Below are 25142 nucleotides of genomic sequence, written 5' to 3'. Positions count from 1 at the left end.
TGGGTGAAAAAATTAATGGAGCAAATGCCATTGCAGATTTCTCTGGTGCTAAATCTAAGCTAAAAAAAAAAAAAAAAGCCTAGAGTCATCTCCAGTAAATGAGAATTTATATAGTATCTCAGAAACAGGATTAGATGGAGAGAACTTTCCTTCTCTTTGCTGCTTCTTCATTGCCTTCAACTAATAACTATTAAGCCAAAGAGGCATATTTGGGGCTGAATATTCTTTTTTCCTTCCAAGACCAAATTGAGGATGAGTTTTAAGTTATTTAGAATTTTAAAAATAGAGATATTACATAAGCATCTCATTTGAATGGTTTTGTGTTTAAGAAGACCATTAGCAATAAATGGATAGTAGATAAATATATATGTGATCAAGAGAGATGTTTTTTCTTTCTGTATTTAAATGAGAGATGGTAGAGTCTGTTTATATATGGTGAAGGGAATGATCTGGAAGCAAGGGAAAACTAGGTGAAGCAGAAAGAATTGATCACGTGGAAACAGGTTACCTTCAAGAGGGCAGAGAAGTTAAGATCCAAAAGTGAAAAACTTAGTTTTTTCTAAAATTGTTTACTGGGGTGAAATGTATATAACATGAAATTTGTCACCTTAACAATTTTTAAGTCTACAATTCAGTGTCATTTACATGCACTCATAAAATGGTGCAACTATCACCATTATTCATATCTATAACTCTTCTAATCTTGTAAAACTGAAACTCTATACCTATGAAACAATAACAACCCATTACCTGTTCCCCAGGGTCCCTGGAAACCACCATCTACTTTCCATTTCTATATTTTGACTACTCTAAGTACCTCATATAAGTGGACTCATACAGAATTTGATTTTTGTGACTGCCTTATTTCACTTCGTATAAGGGCTTCAAGGATAATACAGGTTATTGTTGAATTTACATTTCATATTTTAATAGTTGCAGGTACACTTTTTCCATTTGCTTACTAAGTTCTTAGTTATTTGTTGAAATCTAATTCAAGGAAGGGAAATGGTTTACAGTGACACCTCCCAGGCACCAGATGGCAATGTTCAGCTGTTGGTCAGGTCTCTGTCCCCTCAGAGCACCTTCTTAAGACCTAGCAGAGAAGAACACCTCTGTCCTTCCAAACTGGACTGAGTTAGGCCCCAGGGCAATTGAAATTGTAGGTGACTTTCTTGTTTGTCTCTTTTAGTGGAACTGCAACTCTTGACTTAGGAAGAACAAAGGGTTTATGCTTTGGGAGAGAACATTGTAATGAAAAGTACAGAGAGTGGAGGTCATTCCTCAGGATGGAGGTTGGGAGTCAGCAATTTAACAGCCACCCAAGACTGGAAGGAACCAACTAGACAATGAGTAACCCTGAAATCAGGGAGGAGCCTAGCTGGTTTACAAACAAGCCAACTTGGATCAAAGTGGAGCTTCTGTTTTGTTGTAGGATGAAGGCAGGTATGGGGACTGGCCTCTTGTCCCAAGTGCTGGCCATACTGGCCCCCAGTCCAGCTAATATCCACATCCCCAGAAGCACCCTTAGGCTGGGCAAAATCACATCTCTGCTATTGCCACTAGTTTTCCCTTATTGGGCTCTGAATTTCTCTGTCCTGGATGTACTGAGATAATCTCTCAATCACATCCTTCCTTTGTTACATCCTGCTCAGAGCTGACCTCCTGGAGGGCATCCATCAGAGCAGCACAATAACTCAATCAGCCCCACCCTCTCCTTGACTAACATCCACAGTATTTGTATAAATATGTGTATGTACGGATTTTCTCTATCCAGCTGTGCCTTTCCACTATTTTAAGATGGTCAGAGCCTTCCAAAAACCTAATCCTATCCTTGCAGATCCGTGTGTATTTCTTCTACTTTGGCAAGGAATACTCCCATCTCCTGCTGAATATTTGGGATTATCTTAGTGAGAGATCTTGGATTTGATCTTAAGCAACCATTTTCTCTTTATATTTTCCTGAGTCTTTATTCACGCTCACATCACCGTTGTTTTGAAAAAGCATCTTTGTTTCTGCTGTACCTCCAATTTACAAATCTTATTTCATACTTTCCTTTTCCAGCAAACTTCCCCTTTTCTTCTTTAACTCCTTGAAACCTGTTCAGTCAATTCTAGAACTGTCTCCTTCAAGGTTAACAGTGACTTTTGCCAGTCATTATTCTCTCCTGAACTTTTCTGCATCATTTGATACTGCTAACCACCTTTTCTTGAAATGACTTCTTTGTTTTTTGTTTTTTTGGCTTGCTGGATACTGAACTAACCAGATTTTTTTTTTTTTCCCAGCTCTGATCCTTTCTTCTCTGTTAACCTTGGATGACTCCTCTTCCTGCTTCTACCTTTCTGCCTTTGGGGAGCAGTTACCCAAGAATCAGCCTCCCTTGGAGGATCAAACCATTCATTAAGGCTCTCTCTCTGTTAAGAATTTTTCTGGGTGACCTGTTCTCTCAAGCCTGATGGGCTTATTTACCTAATTGCTCTCTAAATTTCCCCTCTGGTTATAATGTTTTCACCCCAAGTTCCACACTTCTTTATAGAAACTCCTCATCTTTCCCTAACCCCCAAATCAGTTGCTCTCAACATCTGTACATTCATTTCCCAGTTCAGTGGCTCCACGGTTCTTTAATCACCTAAATGTGAAAACCTTAAAACATCTCTGACATTGGTTTTTTTTTTTTTGACCTAAATTCAAATTTCAGTTCTTCCACATGTCAGCTGTGAGGCCTAGAAATTACACAACCAGATAACCATCAGTTAACTTCCATTAAATAAAGATAGTAATTTAATTAAAAAAAACCAAAATCCTCAGGGTTATCTTCAGGAACATTTAAAGTGCCCACACAGCATCTGGAACATCAGAACTACACAGAAATCTCCTCCACACCCACACCCCCACCCTCTCACCCCACTCCCTATTTTTTTTTTTTAAATTAAAGCCACAAGATATTTTTCTCACATCTAAGTCACTTGAATGGATTCCAAACCAATCTCCTGAATTTTACACCTTGCCTCTGTTGATAAGTCATGCATATTTTTACCAGATTAAGTTTATTTGAATATTGTTTTGGTGATATGTACCAACTTTCAAAAGGCTCTGAAGTTTTCAACTCAGAGTCTCACCTCAGTCCTCCCTCATATGACCTCGCTCTATATTCACTCCCCTTCCCCCCTCCCACCCCCAGCCATTCCTTGGCATTTTTTCCTTCTCCTGGACACAACCCCAACCCCCCAAAAGCCCACCTCTTAATACCACCACCTTGGAGTATAGGATTTCAACATATGAATTTGGCAGGGACATATATTCAGACCATAGCACATGGTAACCCCATGTTAACTTTTCGAGAAACTGCCAAACTGTTTTTCAAGCAACCAATATTTTGCAGCAATGTAGAAGAGTTGTCATTTCTCCAGATATTAGTTAGCACTTAATATTGTTATCTTTTTTGTTATGTTATGGTTATTCTTGTGTGTATAAAGTGTTACCTCATTGGGCTTTAATTTGCATTTCCCTGATGACTAATGATGAACATCTTTTTTTTTAAAATTTAAACTACAATTGCTTTTATTACCAAATGTAGGAAACACAGATTCTTTTATAATTCTGCAATACTGTCTCAGACTCCCAACATTTGAAAACACCCATTTAGAATAAATATGATTCTGTTGTTGTTTGTAATAGAATAAAATCTTTAGCTTTCATGGTTCATATTAAATAAGCAATGTGTTAACTTTGGACATGATAATTTAGTGGTAAAAACAGCACAGAACTATTGATTCACTCAAATCATATTCCATTTGAATAGTCTAAGTACTTCATCAGATTCCAAAATAAGTAAACTTTCAATTTAAAGATACAAACATTTCAATATATTGATTAAATTAAAAACACAGAAAGTGTGATGTCACCAGACAGGTGCATTTTCCAAGATTCATTCTGAAATTCAGGGTAACATATAATGATAGTATTTTAGTTAAATAAATGACATTTGAGGAAAGTTATACTTCTGGGCAAAGATCACATAGAACATGCATTTTTGAGGAAGATGTGTTAGAAAAACTACAATAATTAATATCTCCTTAACACTTCTAAAATCACATAAAATCATCATCTCTGATTGCCATTACAATAAATTTTCATACTGGGTATATTACTGTCTGCTCACTAGTCATCAAAATGCATAAAACAGATTCAAAACAAATATTCAAAATAATTATTTTTCATAAGTGAAACATTTCTGAGACTTTAAGATTCATGTCTTGAGCATATAGCACTACAATGCTGGCTACATAAAATAAATAGAAAATCTTTCTAAGAGGAAGCTCAATAATTAGGCTAAATTGCATTTAAAGAACACTGGCTATATACAGAAGAGAAAACACTTCAACAATACTTCATGCTGCAGAGCTCTCTCTTTTAATATGGCATTCATGAGCTTTCCATTCTGACATTTAAAATTAACAGGAATAGTGAAATTCTTTTATCCTTTGGTTCCCAAGGACAAATAATGCAGTTACAATGCCTCTGGTTTTAGTTCCTCTTGGATGACATTCATTAGCAGAAAAATTTCTGATGCTTCAGCTTAAGTTTGGCAGCCCAAGAAGTGCACCAATTGCTCCAAAGTATCCCTCATGTTCTAGAAACAATGCTTTCAATTGACCTTTGGACCAGTAATCCAGTGCATATGCCAAAAGTTTCATTGACAGAGTATTGACACGTAAAAAGTTTCCAACAAAGACAACTCTGTTTATTTTCTCATTTACAGCGCACATTCGTGCCACAGAGCCAATATTATTGGTGATAGCGACTAAAGTATGCCAGAACTTCTTTACTAACAGATTCTCGATTCTCCTTATAAATCATATTTCCAAAACTAGACATGACAATCCAACCTGGTAGACCAAATCTTTCATAATCTCCTCCATAAATATCACGGACCAGTTTGTCAGCTTGGGTCTGTTGTCTTTGGATGCCATTTCAAAGCCCTCTTCAAAACTTTCACAGCCAGTCAGTAAACTGCATAAGAAAGAAAAGGCTTGTCCCAGTCACTCGTTCATAGTTATCTTTGGAGTGGATTGCTAAAATACTGACTCCTGAACCAATGTTCACCACCAGCAATGGATAGGGATCATCCAGGTTAAAAGGCATCTTTTTGGCATCGCTCAGGTTCTGAGGCATTAGCAAAATAATAGCACTCTGCTTGTCCATTGAAACTGACAGAATCTATATAAAACAAGCCCTTTACAAGGCAGTCAAATTCATCCAGTTTGTGCAGGTGGAAGTTTCCAATTGTGCGAAAATCTTTTTCAAACTTGTAAGCACCACCTCCTGTAGTGTAGCACACAGCACCATTTGTAATGTGGATAAGTTTTTGTCTCTTCCCATTTGGATAAAAGTAGGCAGATTGGAAATCTGATAAAGTGCAAGTTCCCTCTTCCGCCAAAAAGTGTTGATTTCTTCAGTTCAAGGTATACATCCCAAATGCCAGTGGATCCATATGCTACATTAGAAGTCAAATATTTCCAAATACTTTTTAAGCTCTCAATTTTCTCTGGTGTGATATCAATAGGTTCAAATATGAGAGTTTTACTAGAGTTCCCCCAATGTCCATGGCAAACCATGGGAAAGAGGGTTTCATGGCATCCTTGATCTTCATGGCCTCGGCCTGAGGGGCAAGAGGAAGCCTGGGGTCCGGAACTGGGGAAGAGCAGTGGCAACTTGGGAGCTGGCAGGGCCACACTGCGAGGCCTGGCAGGTTCCTCTGATGAACATCTTTTTATGTGCTTATTGGCCATTCATATATCTTCTTTGGAGAATTGTCTACTTATAGTCTTTGACCATTTTTAATTGATTTTGTTTTGGTAAACTTGTAATAGAACTTTATATATTCTAGATAAAAACCTCTTAAAATATTTATGATTTGCAAATATTTTTTTCTGATTCTGAGGGTTTTTTCACATTTTTATGCCATCACTTGACATATGACATAATTTTGTTTTATGAAATTCAATTTAACTAGCTTTTTAGTTTTTTTTGTTGTTGTTATTGTTATGGTTGTTGTTGCCTATGCTTTGATGTCTTATCTAAGAAGCCACTGTCTAATCCAAGGTTGTAAAGTCTTGTTTAGTCCTGTTTTCTTCTAAGAATGTTATAGTCTTACCCATTGTTAGAAAATTTTTGTATAAGGTGTGAGGTAGTGGTCTCATTTCACTTTTTTTTTTCATTTCACTTTTTGTATGTAGATATCCTTTCTGAGGTTTTAAATATAAGCCTTCTGCATTAGACAGATGTTCCTTAAGAGCTCACCGTATATGTTACACATCTAAATATTTATCTCAGTGTCCAACACCGCTAAGTACAATTAATTACCATGTTGTTATGAGAGTGTGTGAACATTTCACATTTTTGTCAAGGTTCAGACTATTTCACAAGATATCCTGGTGTTTAAACTTACAAAAAGGTACCACCCTACATGATTTTTTAAATAAAAACCTTTCTGTGACTAAAGTAGTAAATATAAGCAGTGTGTTTCTTTCCCCTTGAAGCAGAGATTTCATTGTTATCTCAGAGTCCTTCTCTTGATATGTGTGAAAACAGACCTATGCTGACCAAATCTTCCTTGTTTCTCGATTCATCAGTCTTATTTTTTTGTTGTTGTTTTTGCTTTTTTACAGGGACCAACCCTTTCTATCAAAACTGGCTCTGAAGCCTTCCATCACATTCTTAGTTCATACCCCACTCCCCTTGATTTCTGCCTCCTTGGTAGCTTCATTGGTGTGTTCCATTTTTGGCAGTCCCCAAAACAAAGAAAGAATTCTGCTCACCTGGTGCTTGACAGGAATAACTCATTATATTTCATTTCGCTGACTTCATATCAAATTTTTAGTGCCCCCCCACATTCATACTTATACAAAACTTGTCTTATTTTTCTCCTACCTCCAACCTCTCTCCTTCTTTCAAACCCAGTGATTGTATTTTGTATTAATCTTTTAGAAAGAAACATTTTAAAGCACAGCATAAGTAGAATCCAGAAAAAAACTGAAGTCAAATTGAGGATCAGCAAGCCCTAGGGCTGCATTTGACGGCAGATCTGTGAGGTATCATTTGGTCTAAATCTAAGTCCAGTGCTTGGGACCTTATTTGGATATTGCTGCTTTCAATGCTTGAACTGTTCTTCCAAACACTGGAGTTCTCGGCTACTTTTCAGTATGATGTAAGTACCACAATTATTGCATGTCTTAGAGTTTTTCTAGTGGGGGATTTCAGATAAGATTCTACATTTAAATGCATTTGAAATGTTAGGTGGAGGTAAACATTTAAGAAATGTACTTGAAGACCTTACTAGATAAAATAGAAAAAAAAAATTCCTAGTTTCAGAGACTTGAGACTGGCTCCTCTTTAATGCTCAAAGCAAGTAGTAATTTGAAAAGCCCAGCCACACCCATGCTAATCTAATTATTTCTCCAGTGGGACTTCACTTGGGTCTCTAAGTCCCTGTGTATCACATTGCTTATGTATCCTGCTGACATCACAACTAATAAAGTCTCTTCTAAAGGTATAATTGAGCTAGTTCAAATAATAAGAAATAGAGCAGTTATTTGCAATGGTAAACCCCCATCACTACTTGTAGAAACATTCATTCTGTAGAAGTACTTTAATGATAGAAGAGTAGGGTAGTAGGGGTTGGGGCTGGGGCTCAGCGGTAGAGCATGCCTCTCTTATGTGTGAAGCCCTGAGTTCAATCCTCAGCACCACATAAATAAAATAAAAAGGTATTATGCCCACCTACAACTAAAAAAATAAATAAATAAATAAAAGAAGAGTAGAGTAGTAGGCACTAAGGTAGAGGGATGTTTAGAAAGTAACTCTTACTGGAAAGTAAGAAAATGACCATATTGTGAAAACTGATTCTTAAAACTGGCTTCTGAGCCATGACAGTTAACTTCAGTGACTTTGTCAAGGGAAAGGCAATATTCAGAAAGGACATAGATATTTTTGTTTCTATAAAGGCATGTTTAAGAAGCTGCAGTTACCAGGAGCTTACTGGAACACAGATCATTAAGGTATAATTCTTAGGCTCATACCTAGTTCCATTTCAAATCTCTATCCTACTCTCCTAAGCCCCAAACCTCCATCCATCCCTTGACCTTTTTCTTGTTTTGTGCCACTTAGAATGTTTGCTATCTCATCCTTATACATTGCCATAAATCTTTTGGGCATAAGGCGAGGAAATTTATTTAAAAAAACAGGTGAATTTAAAAAGTGGAATTCTCCCCAATAATGAGATATCTCCACCAGTGATTGGGCATCTCCCTGATTGGATGTGAGGCGTTCTGGCTAAACTGTGTCAGAATTAATCCGAACCTAATCCCCACCCTCATGTTGGAGTGTGACTGACCATTGACCCTGAGAACAATCACTGACCCTGACCTTGGAATGCTGTCCCCCTCGACCTTCATTGGATGGAATTTTCCCCTGAATTTCTTGTTCCCCAATAAAAAGCCACTCCCTGGCATGCTCTCCTTCTCTCTCCTGATAGTCTTTTGTGTAACCTAGCTGCCCCGCCAGGTGGCTCAAGGCAGGAGCCCGAGGGAGAGCCGTCTCAGACCTGGTCAAAGAAAAAGGTAAATTGAGTTTTGTGTGTTTATTTTGATCTCACTAGTTAACTTCTATGCTATGAACCTCTTGTATGAAGCCAGCATGCTGGTCCCACGGTGGACACCAGATAAACTTGCTCCTACTGATTCTTTGACATTTGTGTTAACTGGTACACATTTTCCATTTTCTTTGTACCCAGCTATTTGTAAATTTGTGGACAATGCAAAGACTTTGCAGTTCCTATTCTCAAAAAACTCAAGTTTTATTCAGGAATACTAAAAAACAGAAAAGGGAACCTCTGGAAATTCTGGCCAAGAGTCCAGTAGTTGCTCTATGCATCATGTCCATCATTGTGAATGTAATGTAATGCACAAAAATTGTGATACTGGATACAATTATTGATGGTGATAGAAAATTTCTAGATGCAGAGTTTTTGAATTTGTACAAAGGATAGAAGGGAAAAAAATCTCCCATGATCTCAACACCTAGATAAACATTTTGGTGTATTTTCTTCCAGTCTTTTTCTCTGCTTATTTAAAAACAGGTAAGCTCTTGGTTTTACAGCTACGTGTACAGTTTTGTACGGTTCTTATCCTAGCAAGCAATTCTCTTTTATTAAAAAAACATTTCCCTATATATTTTCTACACCATAATTTATTACATAAACACTCTTTCCTGCCTGGACATTCATATTGTTTCCAAGTGAATGGAACATTCCTGAGTAGAAATAATTGGAGAGTGGTATGGTTAGAGAGAAGGCATCAGTTTCTCCATGATGACTGGCTAAAATCACTAAAGTGGTTTCCCCTATTTGTGTGTGTGTGTGTGTGTGTGTGTGTGTGTGTGTGTATGAGGGCACGCACACGCCAAACCTCTGGCATCTGACTACAAGTCCTTGCTTTCATTCCATTATGAGTCCCACCCCTTTCTTGAGTCTCTACTCTTCTTTCCCAGGTGCATTGATAAACAAAGGGTCATTTGCATGGGGGATTCTCCTTCCAAGTATTTGAGACAACTCAAAAAGGCCTTTTAAAATTGGGGTTTTGTATCTTTTGTTAAAAGGGTTTTGTTTGTGGAATTCCTTTCCTGCCTCCGGAGCATTTGGAGCAAAGGGTCCCCCCCCCCAACCCGCTGTTTTTAAATAGTACCCTCAACAGAGGGTTGTGACAGTAGGGGGAGTGGAAGTAAAGTGGGAAGCTGAAGGACCTTTCTCCATCACTAGTCAGTCTTCAACAGGTAGTTTTTTCTTCCCCGTATTGGTGGGCACCGTTCCAGAGCTATTAAAATTCCTTCAAGGTGTGGCTGAGGACCTTAAGATTTTTGGATCTAAATTGAAGATAACAATGCACAAATACCTACTGTCAGCTGGAAAGGCTGGGGAAGAGATTTCTAAGTAAAACCCACAGCACCCAGGGCTTTTCTCCCCTCAAATAAGAGCGTCGAAGAAATTATTTGACTCGCATCTGGTTGGAGATTCCCTCCGAATGGGTTAAGAATGCAGGCAAACTTCTGGGAGTCCCGTAGGAGTTGCTGATTGGGCCCAGTCATTGCTAGCAAAGCAATTTTTGTACTTCACCTCCCTCTGGGTTTTCTCATTCTTTTGTGAGATGTTCATGGAGTTGGCTTGGGCATTTACCTTTTAAAGTTCATAATCCCAAACTCCTCTCTCCAACTCCCGGGGTGCAGCACCTCTGGCCGCCCCGAGACTTTTGGACTCACTCCAGGCGTGGGGAAGGGGCGGGAGGACTTTATTCCCCGAAAATGACTTTGCCCTGGGAATTTCCTGTGGCTCTTTCTCACGGACAAGCCCCCTCCTCCCGCTGGAAGTACAGACACACTGCCCCGGGCCCCCTCCTGCCTGGACCCCGCGCGCGAAAAGACGCGCCAGCCGCCCACCCGCGCCCTGGAGGAGGCCGCCGGCGCTCCCCTCGCTCCCCCTCCTCAGGTCCCGCAGCTGAGAGCCCGGATGTTGGATTCAGTCCCTGCGCTGGGTCCTTATTTCCATAAAAGGGCAGCACTCCGCAGGGCTGAGATTGCCGCCGCTGGCGCCCCCCGCCTCCCCCGCGCAGCTCCCACCCCGTGGCGCGCGCCGCCGCCCAGCCCGTCCCCCGAGTCCTCGCAGACCCCTCCCGAAGGGCGGCCGCAGGGAGGGCGGCGGAGGGCGTGAGGCCGGCGAGCGGCCCTGGGCTGCTCTGCGCAACGGCGGAGGAGGGGCAGGCGCGCCCAGCCCGTGCTGGACTGAGCTGAGGGGCGGGGAGAGAGGGGTGGAGCGCGGGGAGCCTGGCGAGGGGCAGCCACGACGGGACTCCATTAGCAGCTCGGGCCGGGAGGCAGCGCTTCGCTGGCTGAGGAGCGTAAGGCGGACGCCGCCGCCCCGTTAGCCGCCGCCCCCGCGCCTGCTGCCGCGCCAGCCCGGGTGAGGAGCGCGAGGACTGCAAGGTGAGGGGCCGGCTCGGGTGGGCTCCGAGGGAGCGCGGGTGGGGAAAGGAGTGCGCAGCCCCAGGCGGCGTTTTCCCCGGCCGAGGTGCTGCAGGCCGGCAGGCGGCAGGTGAAGCCGCTGCGGTCCGCTAGGCGGGAGCCGTGTGGGGTGGGCGGTTGGGTGGCGCCGGGGTCGTCGGGGGCCGGGCAGGGCAGGGGCGCGGGCGCCGGCGCCGAGTGCAGTCGACAGCCTGTCCCGCTGCCCTCGCTCCCCGAGTCTGCGCGAAACCCCCGCGCCTTCCACGTTCTCCCACCCTGCGGCCGACTCCTCCAATTCAGTGGGATTTGTCTTCCTTTGGGGGAGTGACGCTTACGAAAGCCACTTCCTTTGCGCTCGCAGGAAGGAGCCATGGCTCTGGACGGGATAAGGATGCCAGATGGCTGTTACGCGGATGGGACGTGGGAACTGAGTGTCCATGTGACAGACCTGAACCGCGATGTCACCCTGAGAGTGACCGGGGAGGTGCACATCGGAGGGGTGATGCTTAAGTTGGTGGAAAAGCTCGGTGAGTTGTGTGTCCCAACCGCGTCAAAGTAACGACTTCCCAGAACGGGGGGGAGGGGTGGAGATGAAAGACGGGGGGGAGGGGCGGGTTTTGGAAAACCTTGGCATCCCGCAAATGTTCTTTCTTTCTTTTTTTTTTTTTAAATGTGAAAATCTGTCAGTATTTAAGCAAATAACCTGTTTCCCTTTGCATCTTGTTTTGTTACTCTGAATGTTCATAAAGTAGCGTTTTGAGTCTCCCAATTATATGCTTAATTATGTAGTAACGGGAGGCAAGGGAACCCCTAATTCTTCACATTTGCTGACTTCACGTTGAAAGTAAAGAGAATAGTATGCAAGTATATTTTGATAGGGTGATGTTATCCATTTCTTTACTGTACCTCAATGTTGGTGGCTTTGATATTGAGGATAATGCACGACCCATTTAAGAAAAGTACGGGAAATGTGGAACTACAGTAGTCAGTATGAAGTTTCTGTATTTGAACCACTATGTGATGGAGTGCATTAAAATGTTCCAGTCATCCACTCTTACAACGGGTGGGGCAGTGCTTCACAGACTTGGTATCTAGTCCGTGCTCCAAGTAAGCTATTTCTAGCATTCAGTTTTGTATTAGTAACAAACCAGTGAAAGAACTCTGTTAGACAGCAAATTTTATTTAACTGGTTCGTGGTTGACAGTATTTTCTTGAGTACAAATATATGCTGGATTGATTCTAACTCAGTTTTAAATAATGGGATACCTTACAATATGAGAGAGAAGAAAATTTTGCACCATACATTATGTTTGTGATGGAAACCATTTTCAGCCGAAAGAATCAACTAAATTTAGTTGATGAGATGGGTCATTTTATTTCAAGAAATGCTTAGAGGACTGCCTTCCTGAGCTTTAAAATCCCTTCTGTATATAATGCAGTTGTGATAAGGTGGAATGTGTGGTATTGTCTTTTTAGGTTGGGGCTTTTTGTTTTGCTTTTTAAAACCACATTCTTAAAGTCACTCTAGTAAAGCAGTTATTTAGTAGAAATGTATTTCCTACCAAGGGAGTATTGTATACTTAACCATGTAAACTTACTGAAATAGCAGTCTAATACAGTTTGCAAAACAAGATGGAATTCATTTAGTTGGACCTGCTTTGTACCCCTGCAGGAGGTTTAATTATTGAAGGACCAACTAGAAGCTCCTTACAGGATCGACTCCTCCTTAGGACTATGCATTTATTGTTTGGATCCCTAAGACATAGCTCAGGAAAGAGGGAGCTCCTAGATAACTCTTTAAAAATTAGATTTTGCTGGTTTACCCAATTAATTGTTAACAGTTTTTTATCTGATGTTAATAAATCAATCACTGTTCACAAAATATTTATGAACCGTTTTTTGTCCAACACTGGTGTGAAAGTATTTAAGGAAGAAAATAAGTATAATTGCTTATGTTTCCTTTGTTCTCCAAAGAAAATAAGCTTTCATGTCAAAGATTGCCTTATATTTAATAAGTGGACCTTATCAATGTAACTTCAATAGTTTTTTTTTATATTGCAAAAAAAGAGCTGTTGAAGGTGAGTGCAACAACTTAAAATTCTAGAAAGCCAGGCTTTAATGAATAAATAATGAAATCTACTATATTAAATTACATTGATTATAACTGTTTATTATGAAATCACAGTCAGAAATATAGAGAATATACCATTTATAGATAAAATTGATGTTAATTTTAAGTGACTGTGATCATAATTCAATACTGGTGTGTTTTAATTTTTTTATGCAGAGAAAAGAAGCCTAATAGGATAGGAAGTGCTTTGTATATGGAAACTGCATCTTTTTGAATTGAACCAGTACTGATTCCTTCTGTATAGAAAATGCTTGCTTTTTCAGCACAAATCTGACTTTTTTGTGTGGTGAAAATAGAGCTAAATGTTTTTTTGCCCTTATTTTTAGGATTAGGTACTTTTTAAAAAAGCTATTTTGTTACCTGTTGGCAGATAGTAGAGGAGAAAGTTAGTTAGGGCAGCCTGGAAAACATCCACAAACCAGGCTAGTCAAATTAGAAAAGAATTTTGTAGTTTTTCAGGTTTGCCTGAAACTGGAATGGCCTGCCCTGGGAAGTCCTGAGTTGTATCACTTGATGGTATTAAAGGGCAGACTGGATGGCTTCTTGTCAATAGTGGCTAAAGTAGATCAAAGCAGCTTACAGAGGATAGGTAAGAGGTAGAGATCATGGTAAGAATAAGGTGGCACAGGGTTTGGTATCTCAGGATTACAAAGCAGTGATGGGCAATTAGTAAAATCAGGCTACTATGGCCATGGAGCGGTTAATGATCGAAGGTATGGGAGGCAGTATTCACTTGTATCTTCAGTCTCCACGCTGCCTGTCTGGTACCTTTCTCGATCTCATGAGAGGATGTATGAATACCAGACGCATTATGTATCTTCCTGTAGGTTATCTTCCTGTATAATATTTGGTGGTAGCAGTTGTTCCCTGAGTTGCTGGGTGGGCTGGGTGTCATGACTCGCACCTATGATCCCTGAGATCTCAGGATGACCCCTCCTTTCAACATGATATAAAATTTCATGTGCACATGTGGAAGTTTCAGGGAAGAGGCTACTTTGCTTTTATTAGATTCTCAAACATGCCTGTGATCACAATGATTATGACACAACTATACAGTTTAGCCCTTGAGTGTCAGTTTTATTGTGAGGCTACAGTGTTCATCCCAGACTGGGACATTGTAATTCAGACAAAAATTTAAATAATGCTTCCTTAGTATGTGTCGGTGATATCTTTGTATTTAGTTAATTTTACAAAGAACTTTTGCATTTCAGGTTAAGATCATTAAAATACAATTCTTAGTTTATACTAATTCAAAGATCTGAAAGGTCTTTTATAACTCTTAGTGTGAACTCATTTGTCATTTTGCATTGACTTTTTAAAAGAAAATTAAAAGTATGTTATATTCTACAAATAAGTGATCTTTAGGGAATTATATCTGCTACAAAAGAAACTTTCATTTGTGGCAGTCTAGGCTAGTTTTAGACAAATGATTTTATCATTGATCCCCTCAATGCTCATAGCTCATCCTGAAAATGAAAAATTGTTATTTTCATCTATTTTTAAAAAATCAATATTGAGAGCTTTAAATAGAAGTTTTAAATTTCACTGCAGTTTTTTGTTTAAAACAAATTTTAAACAATGTTTTTAAAGAAAAAGTTAAAATATTAATCATTAAGCATAAGGATTAAAAACATAAAAGTCAAAGAATAAAATTTAAAATTAATTGTATTCAAAAATAAATTTTGTGGGAAGGGGCCCAATTTTATAGGAATCCTCTGGAAATCATTGAGAAGTATTAAAGAAAACAATTCTACACAGTGGGTTCAGAGCTTAAGGAACAGTGAAAATTCTAAATATCAAAGAAATGCTTAGTTTTACTATTTACTGGATTTTTTCACTGAGTTTTTATATCACTTTATAAAATTATTTTCTTAAAACTTGAGTATGCAATTGAATTTCTACTTTTCTATGAAAATTCATTTTAAATGGAGGGTAAGGAATTTATAATAATATGGTGCTTACTGAATGGAAGACTTCACTGCTTAAGTCTGAGAAATTGACTAGATGACTTCTGAATTTCTTATAGCACTGATTCTATGAGTAGGAGGAATGTTGAAATTGGGTTAGATCAGGGTAAGTAAAATAGAGGGGGAAAATGCCATTCAGGGGACTCAGGAGTAACTAAAAAGAAATATATGGAGTTGATTTAGAAAAATTGAGGATTATGATTCTGAGTGTGGCCTTTAGAAAGAAGTCATCCCTTCTTTAAAATGCATCATATCCTTGTCATATAATAACAAAATAAAATGTATTGGTGTTCCATGATCAAATTAGGCTGTGAGGTTAGCACATATGACCTAAAAAAGAAATTTTAATAAAATAACCATTAAAAATTTTTAAAGTGATTGTTAAGTATGGTGTATATTCTTTGCCTCTCATAGAAGTGCAAAATAGTTAGTTTTTTCTTCAGGAACTGCAAAAATAAGTTTCTTTAGTTGAACATCAGATGGAGAAAGTTGGCTTACATTAGGAACTTTGACACACACACACACACACACACACACACACACACACACACACTTTAAATACTAGGATCAGCTTGACAGGATGCACTGAGGGGGAGAGGCATGTGAAACTAACTGGACAGCTCCCTTCTCATGGTTGGGCTTAGTGCTCCCTGGGGAATGCCTATGCTTATTTAATGGAGTAGCATCTATGTTATTGAAATCCTCTGCTTTTCCCTTTGAGGGCCATGGTTGAATTCATGGAAATTAAATCATAATGCAGCCTTTCTGCATTCATGGTGAAATTAAGTTTGTAAGAAAAATTTAAAAATGTTTGAGGATAGGATAGAAGAAACATTAAATGGTAAAATTATATTAAAGTGAATTTAGTTAAATCTGTTAGCAAGCTTACTCAGTATTTCAAACACTGTAAATGATCCATAGGAACTAAATATTGAATTTTATGTTTCTTAAAAATAGCTCCTTAAAAATGGAGGACAGTACATAAATTTTAATATCCTGAAAGGACCTAATAAAATACAAACTATTCCTGGATACATTATATATTATTTGCTGCTTACCACCCCCACCCTGCCCCACCATATTTTATACCCAGTTTTTAATATAAAATAGAAGTGGGCTAGGTGCCATAACTCATGCCTATAATCCTTCTGGAAGCTGAGGCAGGAAGATCAAAAAGTTTGACACCAGCCTGGGCAGCATGACCCTGTCTCAAAATAAAAGGACGGGGAGCGAGCCTTAGTGGTAGAAGGTCTATGGGTTCAGTCTCCAATACTACAAATAAATAAAGTACTGTTTGATTCTAACTCAGGTTAATTTATTATAGAGACATTGAAAAGAATATCTGTTTTATTCAGTTACAAAAGACTTTATTGGAAACATCTTAATAGCTTTTGAAGAAAATTTTGAAATTGAAATTTTTTGAAGAAAATATTTAAAGTTTTGCCTTGTATCTTTAATTTTTTAAAACTTTCTAAAGAATAATTCACTGAGCACTCTAATTATTTAGATCACTTGTTAGCATTTTGACATTTGATTTCTCTATGTGTAGTCATCACGCATCTTTTGAAGCCATTTGAGTACTTTGTAGACATTATAACTTTTCATCCCTAAATTCTTAAATATGTGAAACCTTAAGAACTAGGACATTCTCCTATATTGTGTACTTACCAAATTCCGGAAATTTAACATTGATTTAGTACTACTATCTAATATGCATCTGTATTCAAGTTTTGTCCCAGTAATGGCCATTTTTTCCATCCAATATCTCATTCCACTTAATTGTCATCAAAAAATTGGCCTCTTAATCTCTTCTAATATACAGAATGTCCACCATATCAGGAATCCTAGAAGAGTGTATAAGTGGTTTGTTAATATTACATTAGGGTACATGTAAAATAATAGTATGTTTCTAGACTTCATAGACATCCTCAAGCCATTGCTTTACTTTTCCAAAGGTTTTTGTTGATGTGAATTTCACTTAATACATGAACACTCGTGCACACATGCACACACACACATACATATTTTAATTTAGTGCTAGGGCTCAAATTCAGGGCCTTACACATGCTAGGCAAGTGCCATACCACTAAGATATATCCTCAGCCCCTCACTTGATATTTTTATAAGTTCTCTTTCTGTACTTTATCTTTAAAATTTAGTTTACTTGTAAGCTTACTATTAAAATAGACTATTGATGATATTTTTATTTGATTGATTAATTAATTGAGATGGAGTCTTGCTTTGTTGTCCTGCTGGTATCCAATTCTTGGACTCGAGAATCCTCCCACCTCAGCCTCTTGAGTAGCTAGGATCACAAGGCACCTGCAACCAAGCGCAGCTATTGTTAATCTTTTTAGATAGCATTGATTATAGATTTCCCACAAGGTCAGCTTTCCTTAGATGGTCTTTGCTGCTAATGGATATACAGATCAGTAAGAAAAAAATGTGTTGCCTAGTTTGTCAAAAGATCTAATGTAAGCTTCTGGCCTGGCACTTAGTTTGTGTAATCCTTAGACAATCAAATCTGACCTCTGAAATGTGGGGTTTTGACTTTGTAAAATTCTCATAGGTTCTGGTGAGAATTGAATAAGAAAATATATATTAAAGTGCTTTCTATAAACCATAGTGCTATACGGAGGAGAGTGACTACTTTCCCAGTAGCATTAAAGTATCTGAGCATAGTAAACTGAGGAGAAAAAAAGGAAAGAGGGTTAAAATGTAATCTAGAATATTTAGTAAATTCCAGCTTTACTAGTGGGGAATTAGATCCCTCAGAAATATCTTACTTTGGCACTGTTTTGTGTCCAAGAAGAAAAATAGCTATCATTCCACTCTTTCCCTTGCTTTCAAACACACACCTGATTCTGTAATGTAACAAAAGAACTATTTAACTGCTATTTTCTTGAGATTTCTGAAATGTAGTGGACCAATAAGTGGATGAAGATATTTCAGGGATTTGAAAAATTTATAACCACGAAATCTCCAGTAGCAAATTAATTCTCTGATTAACAGTTTTGTAAGAGCAATGTTTTTTATTCATTTAGAACAAAGGAATGATATAAAATTATTTCTTGGCACATGAAAACATTGGGCCTGTTTAGAAATTAATGAAAGTAGTTTCAGAAAAAAGATATACATACTATGTAAAGTAAACAAGTACTGTGAAAGAAATAATTTTTGTTTTTCCAATTAAGAGATGTGACATTCAGCTTGGAATTGTGGTTACAAATTTATACCCATTATAATATATTCTTAACAAATTATTTGCATAATTATGGCATATTTTTTTTCCTGTTAATGTTTTTCTTAAGGTTAAGTTTATCGAGGTATAATTTACATAGAGCACAATTTATCCTTTTTAGGTATTAAGAAATCAGTCATGCAAAAATACCACAATCAAGATACAGAATGTTTTACAGTACATCAGAAAGTTTTCCTAGTGTTCATTTTAATCAGTCTAATCCCTTAGTTCCAGCCCTTGAAGACCACTGACAGTTTGCCCTTTCTAGACTGTCCTGTCATTGAAACCATACAGTGTAAAAAGTTGCATGAATTTTATCTCGTTCACTTAGCATAGTACATTTTAGATTCATTCACATATTTTTATGCTTTAATTTCTTTTATTGCTGAGTATTAGTCAATTAAATGAACTTGTACCACAGTTTTATCCATTCAGTAATTGAAAAACATTTTGAGGTTTTTCCAGTTTTCAGAGCTGATGAATAAGGCTGCCATAAACATTTAGGTGAACATAATTTTCATTTCTCTTAGATAACCACCTAGGGGTGGGATTGCTAGATAGGACCCACATACATGTTGAAAGTTTTAGAAAAATGCCAGACTTTGCAGAGTTACCACATCATTTTGCATTCCTGTCAGCTAGACTTCCATTTGGTTGGAGTCCTCCTCAGCACTCACTATTATCAGGGTTTGTTATTTTAACAGTTCTGATAACCAAGAGGTGGTATCTCCTTGTGATTTTAATTTGCATTTCTCTAATGACTAATGATGCTGGGGAGCTTTTTCACATGCTTATTTGCCATTATGTTTCTTAGGTTAAATGTCTTCAATCTTTCTGCTTTGTTGAAAGAAAAAGTTTGTTTACTTTCTTGTTGAGTTTTAATAAGAGTTCATTGTGTATTCTAGATACTAGTCACTTGTCAATTCTATGTTTCCCTGTCATTTATTTTCCACTTTCTTTTTTTTAGTTGTTGATGGACCTTTATTTTATTTATTTGTATTGTGGACCTGAGAATTGAACCCAATGCCTCAGGCATGCTAGGCAAGTGCATTACCACTGAGCCCCAGCCCCTATTTTCTACTTTCTTAAAGCAGTATCCTTCAAAGAGCAGAAGCTCTTAATTTTGACAATTATTTTCTTTGCCTAACCAAGGCTAAAAAAAATTGTCTTATAAGCCCAGTGGGTTGTGAGGCTGAGGGAGGAGGATAATGAGTTCAAAGCCAGCCTCAACAAAAGTGAGGCGTTAAGCAACTCAGTGAGACCCTGTCTCTAAATAAAATACGAAATAGGGCTGGAAATGTGGCCCAGTGGTTGAGTGTCCCCTGAGTTCAATCCCCAAAATGTCTTATAAATTATGTATTTTATATTTTATTTTATTTTTATTTTTTAGAGAGAGAGAGAGAGATAATTTTTAATATTTATTTTTTAGTTTTTGGCAGACACAACATCTTTGTTTGTATGTGATGCTGAGGATCGAACCTGGGCCCGCGCATGCCAGGCAAGCGCACTACCGCTTGAGCCAGCCCTATATTTTATATTTTGAAAGAAGGAATATATGAGGTAGAATAGTCATTGTGTATCAGAATGAAAACAGTTGCATTATACCATTTTAAATAATTGCATTGTGCCTATTATTTAAAATGGTATAATGCAACTGTTTTCATTTAAATTGCATTGTGCCTATTTAAAACATAATTATAATTTCAAATTTGAAAAAACATTAGATTTTAGTTTTATGTCTTTGCTTATAAAGAAGATATCTACAGCTAGACAGGTAGAGTATGCCTGTAATCCCAGCAGTTTAGGAGGCTGAGTCAGGAGTATCGAAAGTTCAATGCCAACTTCAACAATTTAGCAAGGCCATAAGCAACTTAGTGAAACCCTGTCTCAAAATAAAAAGCAGTCTGGGGCTGTGGCTCTGTGATTATGCACCCCTGGGTTCAATCCATGGTACCAAAAAACAAAGAAAGAAAGAAGATGTCTACAACACTACTATTGTGGGTAAGAGTCAGTATTCAAATTTTAGCATATTTTTCTTTGAAAATGTTATACTTATTTATTTGTAGTGACTGGCCTAGAGTTACATAGTATGCAAAATTTTTAAAAAATTAATTAAAAATTGGGCTGGGATTGTGGCTCAGCCGTAAAGCACTCGCCTAGCACGGGCAGGACCCGGGTTCAATCCTCAGCACCACATAAAAAAATAAATAAATAAAGACATTGTGTTGTGTCCATCTACATCAAAAACTAAATATTTTTAAAAATTAATTAAAATTATATCTTGTATTTTTTTTTCAATTTCAGAAATTATTTTTTACGTGGATTAGTGTATATGAAAGGGAAAGGGAGAGAAACAGTAAATGAATAAAACAAGAGGTTTTCATTTGGATTTTCTTTCATAGTTCAGGTTTCATATTCATCCATTCTCTAAGTATATAAAGACTGACCAATAACAGGGTATCCTTGGGTGACCAAGGCATACTTTTCAGGGTTACCAAGCTGATAAGCACTAGTCCAGAAGACATGACATTTACTCTAGAATTTGTAATGAATCTCTTCTTGGCCCTCCAACTCTTATTTTTATGTCATTCTGTAATTTAAAAATGCATCAGGCATTTTAAAGATCAATTGTAATTTCAAAGCATCAGTATAATATTTTTGATGTCTTTTTCTTAATGGGATACTCAGTTATGAATAAAACACTAATAAAGTGCCAGCATTATTGATTGTAGATGAGGTTGTCTGTTGGATAAGTGCCTCCCGGCTTAATGGTCCTTAATGTAGTGCCTGGGTTCAGATTTAAGAATTTCACAACATTTGAAATTAAAAGTAACTTGAAAAATAAATGATTGTTCTATCAGTTTTAAAAACTGTATGCAAGGTAATGGATTCTGTTACTGTGACAGAATGCTCTTGTTATGGAGCATAGACTGAGGGGCAGCCTGCTTCTGTCAGAACCCTGACTGTACCATATACTACTGCATGACATTGGCATGTGTGACTTATTACCTGTCACATGGAGAAAATAATAATAGGCTTATTATAAGAATTGAGTTTGTTAATACATTTGAAGTATTAGAATAGCTGTAATGTTGATACAGTTCAGACTATTTTAGTGGTTTGAAAATTTTTCCCTTATATTGAGCTAGAGAAATAACATATTATAAAGCATTGAGAATGTGTCTTTTATAAAGTTAAGTTAAATGGTACCAATTTATCCTTTGTCATATTAGGAATGTGTTATAACTTTGCTGCCTTTTGTCACTGTGAGTTATGAAGAAATACGAAGGTTTTAGAAGTGATTGATTTTGTGCTTTAAAATATACACAATTATTTATAAACTGTGCTCCCATGGAGAAAATTTCTATAAATTTAGTACTCTAGTTAGAGAAATACCTTCTTTCAAAGGTAAATTTAGTGATTAAGAACTTAGTCTAAGACATGCCACTTAAGTACTTATATATGACATTGGGCAAGTCATGTTAACCTCTCCTGGTTATTTAATCTCAGCTTTAATTTACTTATTTCTTGGAATTAATTTATTGGCTAAATATGGGGTTAAAAAAATTAATAGAATCTCTGGTAGCTAATAGGATGGTCAAGAAAATGTTATCCTTCAGATACCCTTCAAATACTAGTGTCCTTTAAATATTATAATTCAAAACATAAATTTGAATTACAGTTTTAAGTATTGTAATTGTAATGTTTACCCTTTTGTCAAAACTTTTTAAGAGATTTTCTTTTGTCACCTGTAGAACGGTTGTGAAGTCTCTGGGTAGCTTCCCTAAAGCCATACTATCTAGGTTCGAATACTAGCTTCACTACATTAAAAACTGTACAATCTTGTGCCAAATTTCTTAACATCCTCGACTTAGTTTCCTTATAAGTAAAATGAGGATTACAATATGTTTACCATGTAGGTAAATTTGTGAAGGTTCAATGCTGACACATGTGTAAAGCTCTTAGAATTTGTTCTTGGCATATAATAAACAGTTAAAATAATTATTATGATTTTTTGAGGATTCTATTGGGGCTAGGGGCATTCCATTATTAAATATCTCATGAATGCTGGAAGTAAATGTCTTAAAGAACTTGAAATAGCAAAAAGAAGTCTTAGGGTGAGATGGGACATGTAAATATGCTTGCATAACGATAATCCTCAACACTCAGGCCATAGTTTTGGTAGGTTGTAGAGGTATATATATAACGTGAGACTTGTGTGGGGAATGAGACGTACATGAATTTGACCTTATTAACAGTAGCAACAGCTAACACTTGTGGAAGGCCAGCATTGTTTCAGGTAGTGCACTATAGTTCCTGTACTGACTGAGAGCAGTTTTCTAGTAACAGAGTGAAAACAGAAGATTGCTTTGAGTCAATAGTCTGCTTGAGAAATGCCAAATAATTGGCACTTGAGTACAGGAAGCTGATGGAGAGTTAGAAGCTTGAATAATGACTGGCTTATTTGAAGAGGGCCAGATTGAAAATTTAGGAAGAAAGGCATTCTGGGTTGGGCACTGCCACATTTATAGTATGTTATAGATTAGTTTGGAGAAGTAAAATATTGCTTATAGAAAGCAAAGATAAAATTGAGTACAAAATGATATTCATTTATTCTTTCATTTGTTCCTTCATTGACCCACTTAGTATTTTTAAATAAGAACCTGCTGAATGCCAGAGACTGTACTATAAACAGGAGGAACTAAATTAACCTATTCCTTACCCTCATTCAACTTACAGTCTTAGGGGAAGATAATCTTTAAATAGTAATTACTATAATGTGATGACTGTTTTGGAAAATGAAATAGCTAAGGACATGGATACTGGGGACCCTGGCCTATTTTATGGGAAAGGATTCTGGACCTGAAGGTATTAGAATTTGTTAGTAGTTTCTGAGAAAAACTTAAAAATGTCAAAGCCAATAAAATATTCTTACTAAATTGCTTAATTTTTGAACTATGAATAAGCTCTAGTGCCTTTGATTACCTTTAAAAGACAAATCCAGTTAGAATTTAATCCTAAATCTCATGGACTCATGCCCTGTCTTCTGAGAACTATGCTAGTTTGAACCAAAAGAACAGTAAGTTTTCAGGACTGAACAGTATTACCCATCCTTGGAAAAAGAATAATTGGCAAACCATCTTTATGTTTGTGTATACCCTGCAATGGTGTTCATGGTTTAATGATCAGAAAAAACTTCAACTACTGAGTATATATTGTGTCAGATAATGCATTGAAGTAAACAGACATTATTATTTTGAATTTATAACTTTAAAAAGCTCTTTGTCAAATTTAGATGATCTCTTTGTTTTGAAGAATGAATTCCTAAATTTTTTATCAAGTAACTGTGGAAAAAATAATTTTTTCATTTTTTATTAGAAGTTTGGTTTCTTAGTCTGCTATAATTTCTTAACTTGCTAATTAAATGGCATAGCCAAAAATATTTATTTCTCATAGCTCTAGAGTATGAGGTGTCTAAGATCAAGGTCCAGCCTGGTTGGGCTCTGTTCCTGGTTTCTCACATGGGAATGGGTACTAGTTCTCTTGTCTTCTCTGAGGACAATAATCCCATCAGGAGGGTTCTGACATTTGTGACTTGATCATTCTATGCCAGGCCCTGGGCTCTGCCTTACAAGGATGAATAAAATCAAAGACTTTTCATCTAGTGGGGAAATTAGTTACATAAAATAAATTATAACAAAGTGTGATATATTATTCATAGTACTAAGGTGCACATCGCTTCTTTGACAAGGTGGTCAGTGAAGATTCAGAAGTGATAACATTTGGACTTGTCTGGATAATATTTGGACTTGTCTGGAGTTTGGATTTGTTTTGTTTGGAGAGGGGCCCTGGAGAGAGACCCAGGAGCATTTTACCACAGAGTACAATCTACAATCCATTTTATTTGTGTTTAGTTAGTATGGAAGAATGTTATAATTCCAAATTTGAAGAAAAATGTTTTTTTTTCAAACATTCAAGTAAATTAGTAAATTATATACTGTTTTTCTTGCTGATTTAAAAATAATTTTCTTATTTAATTCCAATAATGTTTTCTTGGAATAATGAGGGCTCTTTAAAATTTTCAAAATGAATTTATTCCTTTATTACATATTTGCTAAACATTGTGCCAAATGCTAAAAATATAATGGTGATGGAAGTAGATTCCTACCTCTCAAAGTTTACAGTCTATGAAGGAAGACAAACAGACCCCCTTCTCTCTCTCACACACACACACACACACACACACAACATCCTCACAAACAAGTCAAACACAAAATTTGATAGGTAATACCCCCATTGTGCTAAAATAGAGAGGACATTGGAGGGCTTTTCTTAGGTAGGTTTTATGATTTGGATAATGTCCCCCAAAGACCCATGAGTTTGTTGAAAGTGTGTCCCCCGCCTATGGTACTATTTGGAGGTGATGAAATTTTTAGGAGGTGGGGCCTAGGATAGGAAGTTGGGGGTGTGCCCTAGAAAGAGATATTATTGAGACCTGAGCTGTTCTTCCTCTCTCTTTGCTTTGTGACTACTGTGTTTACTAGGGGCAAGCACCTCCTTCTTCATTACACTCCCTCCATGATGTACTTGCCTTGCCACAGACCCAAAGGCAACAGGGTCAGCCAGCCATGGACTGAGACCTCTGAAACCAGGAGCCAAAATAAACCTTTTCTCCTTAAAAGTTGATTATCTCAGGTATTTATCATAGTAATGGGAAACTGACTGACACCGTAGTTAAAAAGTAGTTTAAAAG

At 37.4% G+C, this 25142-nt stretch overlaps 1 protein-coding gene, 1 long non-coding RNA gene and 1 pseudogene across 6 annotated transcripts in view; 1 reads left to right on the top strand and 2 right to left on the bottom strand.

The window, feature by feature from the left end:
* Window positions 1-4358: 4358 nt before the first annotated feature.
* LOC144377784 (pantothenate kinase 3 pseudogene) lies at window positions 4359-5872 on the bottom strand (annotated as a pseudogene).
* Window positions 5873-10891: 5019 nt separating this feature from the next.
* Window positions 10892-25142, top strand: part of Fermt2 (FERM domain containing kindlin 2) — a 78781-nt gene continuing 64530 nt past the window's right edge. For 4 of the 5 annotated variants that reach the window (XM_005337972.5, XM_021735067.3, XM_013364108.4 and 1 more), the window contains exons 1-2: window positions 10892-11031; window positions 11411-11576. In XM_005337972.5, coding sequence (XP_005338029.1) covers window positions 11420-11576 — 157 coding nt within the window. In that variant the 5' untranslated portion in view covers window positions 10892-11031; window positions 11411-11419. The remainder of the gene's footprint in view (window positions 11032-11410; window positions 11577-25142) is intronic. The other variant, XM_078049917.1, reaches the window with a different exon arrangement.
* Window positions 17332-25142, bottom strand: part of LOC144377783 (uncharacterized) — an 87477-nt gene continuing 79666 nt past the window's right edge. The window contains exon 4 of the long non-coding RNA XR_013438873.1: window positions 17332-17469. This is a non-coding gene — a long non-coding RNA (uncharacterized LOC144377783). The remainder of the gene's footprint in view (window positions 17470-25142) is intronic.

This window comes from Ictidomys tridecemlineatus, chromosome 5, assembly GCF_052094955.1.
Source record: "Ictidomys tridecemlineatus isolate mIctTri1 chromosome 5, mIctTri1.hap1, whole genome shotgun sequence".
Taxonomy (NCBI): domain Eukaryota; kingdom Metazoa; phylum Chordata; class Mammalia; order Rodentia; family Sciuridae; genus Ictidomys; species Ictidomys tridecemlineatus.
The sequence above is the reverse complement of the archived record's forward strand: the minus strand, read 5'-3'. Positions and strand labels throughout refer to the sequence as shown.